Source organism: Cotesia glomerata, linkage group LG4 (assembly GCF_020080835.1).
Source record: "Cotesia glomerata isolate CgM1 linkage group LG4, MPM_Cglom_v2.3, whole genome shotgun sequence".
NCBI lineage: Eukaryota > Metazoa > Arthropoda > Insecta > Hymenoptera > Braconidae > Cotesia > Cotesia glomerata.
In genome coordinates, this window is record NC_058161.1 from 27,669,170 (window position 1) to 27,678,554 (window position 9,385).

The 9,385-nt window shown below is 30.9% G+C and overlaps 2 protein-coding genes across 4 annotated transcripts in view; both read right to left on the reverse strand.

Moving 5' to 3' along the window:
• The window catches only part of LOC123262425 (serine/threonine-protein phosphatase 2B catalytic subunit alpha isoform-like), a 30,608-nt gene that overhangs the window by 15,678 nt on the left and 5,545 nt on the right, over positions 1-9,385 (reverse strand). For 2 of the 3 annotated variants that reach the window (XM_044724627.1, XM_044724626.1), the window contains exons 2-5: positions 2,673-3,350; positions 2,049-2,252; positions 1,769-1,893; positions 120-231 (exon numbers count right to left, since the gene is read on the reverse strand). In XM_044724627.1, coding sequence (XP_044580562.1) covers positions 120-231; positions 1,769-1,893; positions 2,049-2,252; positions 2,673-3,342 — 1,111 coding nt within the window. In that variant the 5' untranslated portion in view covers positions 3,343-3,350. Of the gene's footprint in view, positions 1-119; positions 232-1,768; positions 1,894-2,048; positions 2,253-2,672; positions 3,351-9,385 lie in introns of those variants that run through there. The other variant, XM_044724628.1, reaches the window with a different exon arrangement.
• LOC123264043 lies at positions 3,351-5,677 on the reverse strand. The gene is made up of 2 exons (XM_044727086.1): positions 3,424-5,677; positions 3,351-3,359 (listed from the first exon to the last, which is right to left on the reverse strand). Exons 1-2 carry the CDS (start codon positions 5,467-5,469, stop codon positions 3,351-3,353), a joined length of 2,055 nt encoding a protein of 684 aa, XP_044583021.1. The 5' UTR covers positions 5,470-5,677.

Here is a 9,385-nt window from a genome sequence, read left to right on the forward strand (position 1 = left end):
TTCTCGACATAAATCAGATAAGCCCAAACTGGGAATTAGAATAGAACCAGGTATAATAGAAAAACTTAAATATCTTAACTTATTCAGAACATTACCAATATTTAAACATGCAAACTTACATTCTTGTTTGAATGTGAAATATTTAGTGAGATGTCGGCACTCATGATTGCCTCTGAGTAGGAACAGTTTGGTTGGATAACACAACTTCAGTGCCCACAGATACAACACGCACTAAAAAAAAATAATTAAATTAAATAAAAATCAATATATTGGAATATGATATTGAAACAAGATTTTTTTAAAAATTTTTTTTCTGAGTTATAATCTCTACTTTGACGAAGTGTACAAAATTTTGGAGCATTACACAATGAAGAGTAAAATTAGTTTATATTGATGATGGATTTTGGATCGCAGATTTATAATGAAAAAAAATTTTTTTTTTGTTAACACTGAAAGTACTTTATCGTATAATTTTAATAATCTGAGCTGGTAATAGGAGGAAAATTTTCTTACAAAAAGGCATACAAGTATTGAAACATAAAAGTTTAAATGGAAAAAAGTAAAGAAAAGTGAAGTATACATGTACATAATAAAGAGTGTGTAATTTTAGCCCGGATATTTTTGTATCGATCAAATTTTTATATCTACACTTATTATCAGACACCGCTAAGGTAAAAACCCCAATCATTTTGACGGGGGTCTAAATATTGACACCCTAAATTATTAAATATATTAAATTATGTGTAATAAGAATAACGATCAAATAAATTTTTATTAAATTCTAATTAATTAAAAAATTGAAAAAAATCACTTACAGTTCAAAATATTAAATATTAATTATTAAAAAAAATAAAGTTAGTACCAGTTCATCAAATCAGCTTATAAGCGCCTATTTTCTTACCAAATTTGGTTAGAAAAGCATTTTTTTTAACTGCCGAGTTTAAATTAATTTTTTCATGTAATTATATGATCTATTTTTTTTTAATTAACAATATATGAAATATTTATAAAATTAATTGTATGCTTTATGTTATTTAAATAATGGGAGTCAATGGCTGCATTCAGGTTTACTAAGTTCTGAGTACGGCTGACTTTATCTACCAAAAAATTAATATTTAGACACACTTAAATAAATATACCTTGCATTGTTTTATTATAGATTTTTTTAAAAAACAATATAGTTACTTTAAGTTGTTGCTACAAGATATGCTAAGATCTGCCAAGAACTTAGTAAACTTGAACGCGGCCAATAACTAGTTCATAATTTTTATGGTGAATCCCATATTGACAGCCTGTCGATAGCGCTAAGACGCCTTTTTTTTAAGTATAAAATACGTGACGCGATTATATTCAAGACTTTTAACTGTCAAACAACTCGGCGTGTTTTGGTGTTAAATAAGTTTTTAAATAAATTGTTATATTTTTAATAATAATTATTCATTCATGAAAATTATTATCAATTAACTTTAATAATATTGATTACTTTATCAATATTTAGATCAATCAGTTTTATAACCCGTCAATAATTGGTGTATCCAGATCATCTATTTAATTATTTAAAATTAATTAGTAAATTTTAAAAAAAGAAATTGATTAGTTAAAACATTACTTAAGACATTACCACAAACAAAATTCAACGATATTTATATTTGATTGCTTAAAAAAAATGAAATTATAACTTCGTTTCTTATAGCGTCAATAATTGGGGCTTTTACCTTACGTTTATTACATTGCTATGAAAATTAATTTAAGATATTTATAAACTCACCTCAATACCGAAATACCCCCTATCTACGTAGTCGCCTAAAAAGAGGTAGTTTATAGTTGAGGGGTCACCTCCAACCTTGAATAATTTTACTAGATCATAGAATTGTCCATGAATATCACCACACACTGCAATCGAACAGCGAAAGAATTATTAAAATTCATATTCATTAAAATTAAAAATTATTAGAAAGGTTTTTATTCCGATTCTTTCTCACACCATGCTATAATTTTCTCAAAAGTTAGTCATTGAAAATAAAAATAAAATGGAAAAAATGACTCACTAGTAACTGGAGCCTCAACTTTAATCATTGTTTCTTCGGATCGTAGAAGAGCAGCACCATTATTGATGATTCGCAATGCTGCTGATTCGTCGATTCTACCTTCCAGAATGAAGTGGTTCATGAGGACATCTGGTCGAGGCATTCCTGACTCTGCATCGAAGATCTCTGTTACTGTCAGTCTATGAGAGGGTGGACTTGGCAGATCTATGAACAAAATTTAATAATTATAATTTAATCTCACTTTCATAAATATCTATTCCCTATGTAAAAAATCATTTTACACTTTTAACTTTCAGGTCACATTATTTACAAAGGTATTGTTGCCAAGAGTTAATTTATGTTTAAATTTACTTCGTCATCGAGCTAGTTACAGCGATAATTAATTTCTGCTAGCCAAGAAACTTTTATCTATCAACATTGCGTATTTTCTACCTGGCAATTACCAGGAAAGTGGAGGGGAAAATAATAAGCAATTACAAAATAATACGAAGAATTGAACGAACAGGTAACAAGATCTTAAGTACCATCTAAAAACACAACAAAGCTTCTTTTAACCAATGTACCAGCTAGAAAGGACTATAAACATTAAATTAAATTGAGAATTTTAACAATGAATATATTTACCTGGCACTTGTCGCTCATCTCTTACACGTTTGCTCTCTCTCGAGTGTTCTTCCTCGGTTACAATGGAACTACCGCTCAAATCTTCAACTTTACTTGAGGACGCAATGGGCTTTGACTTTAAAAACGGTGTTTTTTCCATCACTTTTCGGAACAAACTTTCGGACTTTTTCTTGGACTTTGGGGTCATTGGAGACTTGATAGTTTCAACTGACTTAGATACACAAGGTGTTTCCTCGATTGACGAAGAGTTTAACGACTCCATCGCATCGTAGAAAGTCGTGTTATTCATCGACTCAGATCCGGAAGCGGACATGGCAGAAGTGTCTATCAAAAAATCTTCGATTTCTTGTGTATTGTCTAACTGGATAGTTGAATTAAATTTCTCTGTGCCTGTAATTATTTCGGCATCAGCAGCTGGTATTTCGTCGAGGCATTCCACGGAATCATTCAGCTCGATGGTTGTATTTAGTATATCTTCTGATTCACCTTGAATATCGACTGACTCAGCAAAAGAGCTTTCAACAGTTTCTTTTTTATTTTCAATAGAAACGGCCTTAATCTCTGACTTAGTAGACTTTTCTAATCTACGATTAGCCACAACAGCCGCCATTTTACTCGAGAGTTCTGCAGAGTCATACATTTCTCCCTCGGTTTTAACAAATCCAGTCATAGAACCGTCTAACTCAGCTGTTCGATTAAGCATACTAAAATCTTCGGTGGGATCATTGATACTGGCCGGGCCAGAATTTACTTCAACAATCATGCTTGATGAATCCTTGTCTTCGTCATCTTCGACAATCAACAGTCTTCCAGGATTATAATTTATTTTCTTGTAATCATCGTATGTAAAAGGTCGCTCTGTTGAACATTGACTCGGGCTTTCTTCCTCCAGGGTATTGAGATTTCTCGGCTCAATGTTGGAATAATCTTGCTCCTCGGTTGTGAAAATATTGATGTAACGTCTATTGGGTGAGACGCTACGAGACTTGGTATGAAACTGCTCAAAAATTTTTGATGGAGAAAATTGATTGAATTCAGTGGTTGGAGTGTCTGGATGATGAGATTGAGCAAAAGACTCGTCAAAGTAGCTCGGAGAAGTTCTTGATTGCCTGCTGCGATCATATTCCATTACTGAAGCCAATTCTGACAACTCTGGACCTTTGCTAGATCCTGGAATGGCGTCATTGCTTGAACTATATAAATTAGAAACAGATTTACTTAAATTGGAGTCACTTAATTGCGAGTGAGATAAACAAGATGCATTTTTGCTGACAATCAAACTTTTTGGCCGCGCTGGACTTCCGATGTTTACCAGAAGACTAGAATTGTCTCGAGCTTCAGATGCAACTGTTCCAGCTACTGACTCGTTGGAAATGCTCGATTGTAAAGATGACATAGACGAGTAATCTTTGCTCTTCAAAGACTTTGAACTTTCCAAGTTGACTGAGACACTGGAGATTTCTGAATGATCAGATTTAGGATCACAAGCCATCGATTCGTCCGAACAACTAGACCTCGATGACATGCATTGTAAATCTTTGATCTCTCCAGAGCTTATTTTTGACGACGTTGAATGTTCTTTTCTTAAGTCCTCCTGAACTTTTATTTCTTTCTTAGCAGCAGAATCTTGCTCCACCAAGTTACTCTGGACTTTTATTTTATCGTCAGAATCCATCGCCGGCTCGTTGACTGTTTTTTCAGCTTCAGATGATAAATTTTGAGACTTTTCATCCCATGCATCAGTTATTTTAGCACACTCATTATGAAAACTTTTCAAAAAGCTATTTCGAACCAAGGTCAGTTGTTCTTTCTTCAACAAAGCCCCCATTTTCTCGTCTATGGCTTTTTGTAATATATCTTCTCCCATGTTGTCTTTGGACGGGTGCTCAACTTTCTCAGCTTGAGATTCTTGACCGCAGGTTGCTTGCTTTTTTGCAGCATGCTTGTTTGAGAGCTGTAAACACAAAAATACTTGAGATACATAGATGAAACTTTCATTAAGCTGATGATTTTCTGCTAATTGAAGACACTGGAGTTGAGCTGACGCTGATTCGTCTGATGTGCTTGTTATCTTGCATTCTTCAACATCTTTACCTTCATCAACATCAAATTTATCTACTCCGATTTTAACCTGAGAATTTTTTGCCTCTTTGTCGGCTTTTGAATCAATCTCAAGTAAACTACTAACATCCTGATCCTCAGGCATCATCTCACTGGTCTCATGTCCTGTCGAGGAATCCCAGGGAATTAAATCTGTTGGTAAAAATGATTCTGAAAAAGAAAACTGATCAGATAATCGCTTGCAACGACTATGAGTTCGCTCAAGAACAATACTTAGCAAATCATTTTCAATTTCTATTGGTGACTGAGATTTTTCCTCAGAGACTGATTCATCAAATAAAGTCCTTCTGAGAGTTTGATGAGTGGATTCTTGCTGGACAACATCTTGAGTCCCAATAGTCCTGTTGAGCAGAAGACCAGGTCTCCTAGATTTAATCGCGTCAACTGGAGTCTTCAATCCTAGGCGATTCATGCGACGGATTAACAAGTCCATTGACGGACTATTCTCACACAAAATGGCGACATTTTCCTTCAATGGTGTCAAGACATGATGCGCGGGAATTGATTTCTCATCCGGTATCTCTATGGATACATTTGTTGTGTCGACTGACGAAGTGCTTTCATCACCCAGATGATGATCTACTGGTGCATTTGCACGAGGGGGGAGAGAATGTGACGCGTGCTTTGGCTTCTGAGGAGTATCCTCCATAACCGGAGGCACTTGGCGGTAATCCATAATATTGTCTTCCTATTATTCTCTTACTTATACTCAATTATTCTTTAATCGACACTCCTAATAAGTTATTTTAGCATATTTTAGATAAATAAAGAATTGTTAGTTTTTGCGGCTACTTAGTGGTTAGAATGTACAGCGACATACATTTACATATATACACAGATTCCTACTACCACTGGCGGTGATGTTTGTTTTCCAGTGGCGCCACTAGTGATAATTAAAAGAATCAATTCAACGTTTCTCTTATCGTAGTACCAACATAAAAGAGAAAAGTGCGTTGATAGTTTTCTATATTACCGATTTTTACGCTGATTGTAAGAAAGGTCTCAAAATTTAAAAAGTTTACCACGATTTGAAAAATGGAATTTTATGATTGATAATAAATTAATTATTCCTGACATGGATTCTGAAAGCTATGAAAAATTGTTAAAATGTATGCTTATACTGAAAACGTAACTGTGGCTTTGAGGAAATTGCTGAGTTTATATATGAAGAAGCAGACTAGTATGCTTTACTAGCTTCGCATGAATTTTGTGGAAAATCATTCTATAGAGTCGTGAAGATTGATAATGCTGCTATGATCTTGAAATCAACCGGCATTTAAAAATAATTTTATTTTTTTTATTAATCAAATTAGAACTAGAAAAGTTTTTTAAAAAATTGCACTTATAGTTTTTAGAATCTTCCAAATGTCGAATTTTATTTTTTTATAATTTTTTTAATAAAAAAAAATTCGACAAAATGTTTACTAATTTTATTTTCATATGCTGTTAAATATTTTGTTCGGTTGGACCATCGTCACGCTGATTAGGGATTTTTCAATTATGTATTTAGTTTTATTACTTGTAATTCCAAGAAAAAAAAATTGAAAAAGCTGTCGGATACATTTTTTATTAATTAAATCAATGTATGAGTGTAATGATTTATCAATGTATATTTACCAAAGTTTTCTATGTTTCAGATCAATAAATCATCGTAATTTTATATCCTGGTATAAAATATATAGCCTGGCATACTAAAGATGAACAAAAACGTCAGCTCCAGAAGATCAAAAAAGCATCGCAAGGACTTCAACATCACCAAAACCTCAACAAAACGAGCAAAAGAGTCGTTTTACGACAAAAAAGGGGCAGTTAAGTAATTTAGAACTGAGATGCTGGAAGTCATAAATTCTGATTAGTCGAACCCTAATCTCATTTTTATCAAAATAAATTTCTATTCTTACCATAATTTATTATTTAGTATATATATGCTTTTTTAATATAATTTTTCTGTGAGATATTAATTATCAAATTTATGATCTCATTTTTATTTATCTTTTTATCAAATTTTTATTTATTTTATTGTCTAAATAAGTATTGATGTCTAATATATATGTGAATGTATGTAAAGTTTATAGAAAATTGTTAATAAAATTTAGTAATTAATAATTCTTTCACTTTTTTTCGTTGTTAATGATTTTTTTTTTTTGTTAACATTATATTTTTTTTTAAAATGAGAATAAAAAATTTTGCAAAAAAATAAACTTCAGAAAATAATTTAAATTCCCGAGAAAAAATGTTTCTATATAATCATATATAATTGTATATAATCATATATGTGATTCCATATATAATCACATATATAAGCTCACATCATAAATCGTGATTAATTTATTCGAAAAGTATATATCTTTGTTGAATAGTTTTTGAGAAAGTGTTTTTAAATAACAGTAAAAAATTTTTTGTAAATTTTATAAATTTTTTTTAATTTTTTCAAAGATCTATTACTAAAGCTCAATTATATAAAAATAGATATTAATATGGAAAGCTCTGACCTAATAAACCGCAAAAAGTTTAAAGAAAATATGAGCAATTTCATTGATTTTCTTAATTTCCCTCATTGGCCACATTAATAAATTATCCTTTAAGTTAAATTGCAACAATAGTAACGTATTGGGCATACCAATAAATAGCCCCTATCATCTTTGAAAGCGAAAAATTCAGACAAATAGTTATAAATATCAAAATCATTGTTTTGTAAAAGATTTCTTCTTTCCTCGAAAGTAGCTTTCCAAAGTACTAAAATTCATCTAAAGGTACATCAAGGTCTTTCAAAGATTCTAAAGTTATAGTCGAACCATCATTTTCACTTTCCTCGGTTTCGATATCTATAGTAAAAAAAATTTTTATTAATTTTTAAAATAACAATAAAAATATTTAAAATTAAAATATGGATCGGATATTTTGTACACAGAAAGAAAGATTTATTTCAAAGCCGAGAAAATTTAAAAATTCACTGGAAGACCTAAGGTTACTTGAAGCCAAAATACTAGTTCATAACACAAAAAATCTTTTCCTGAATATCAAAAAAATTATGATTTCACCATAATTTGTTTGATTGATTAGAACATTTCCTTAATCAAGAAAGGTTATATACATCAAATAATTTTTTTTCTGTGTAAAATTTTCTTAATAATTACAATACAATCTTAAACTTTTTTTACGAAATTTTCTTATTACCTTCATTTCTCTTACGCTTATTTTTGTTAATGGAAATCAAACCAAGCTTAATCATTTCCCGTCTCGTATTTGACCATCGTCGATATAATTTGCCATGGCCAGCTACAAACTGTCCATTCTCAGTGATAAAAATGTACGTCAACTATTGATACAATTAATTCAAAGTTTTATTGAACAATCTTATTAGACTTCAAACAAATATATTTGTTCTTAAAAAATATAAGACTCTAACGAACCTTGTTTTCTTTAGGAAAAAGCTCTACAATGGCGTTAGCTATTTCTATAAAACGTTTTCCTGATATGCTGCAAAAATTACAAAATTTACGAGAATTCGAATCAATTAAAAGGCAAACTTTACTCAAAAAACCTAAAAGATAGTTAAAACTTAAGGCCCTATATGCAACTTCTTGCTATATTCAAATTCAAATGGTCTAAAAATATTCATAGCAATGAATTTTTGAAATCTCTAAACTTTTAAGATCTTTGGAAAGCGTTTTTGATTTTTGAGTGCTTTTACATTTTACCTCTTAAGTAAAAGAAAAAATGAATGTTAATTTTGACACAAGAATATAATTTGATTTACTAACCATTTGTCAAGGCTGGTTTTAATTTCATCATCAATAATTATGTCGACGAGTTTATTCCGATCGTGTTCAGTGAGGCCTTCATAATTTTTTACGTTTTGGATTTTTTATATGAAGCAAGAACTCTTTTACCAAAGCTGGATTTTTAAAGTTCTTCTAACGTCTATTGATAACATACAGTGAAAAATTAATAATCAATAAAATAAATAAATCACGCATATTATGACTATCTAAGTAAAAGCAAAAAATTTCTCAAATGAAAAATTTTGCTTTTATTAGGTAAATTTAAAGGTATCAAATTTACGGACTCAACGCTAAGTCTTAAATTAACTGTTAAAAGTATAAGTAAAATTATGGGGTAATACCATCGATTCACTAAAGAAAATAGGTCTCTGATTTTCTTGCGGATTTTGGGGGATGGGACTCTCATCACTCCGATCAGAATCCAAATCAGCAGGCCGTGGATCGTCTAATGCGCATAGCAGATGACTTAAGTAATATCAATACTCTTTTTAAAATTAGAACAGTATAAACAAATTACCATTCAATGGAGTATTTATTTCATCCACGAAGGAAGTGGAAATTATTTCTGTTGGAGCAAGCGAAAGACTAGACGCACTAAATTCACGCTGGTGACTTTGTTTCTGTGATAATAAATTCGATTAAGTATTGAAATTTATTGTAATCCTAAAATTAATTAAGGAAAACGCATGAAATTTTCAATCTAAAATTTCTGTATAAAAAATTTTCGTCAGTGTAAAAATAATAACATATAACATCTAAACGAATAATAACAATTAATTATTAAAAGCTTAACCCTCAACTGAAGAT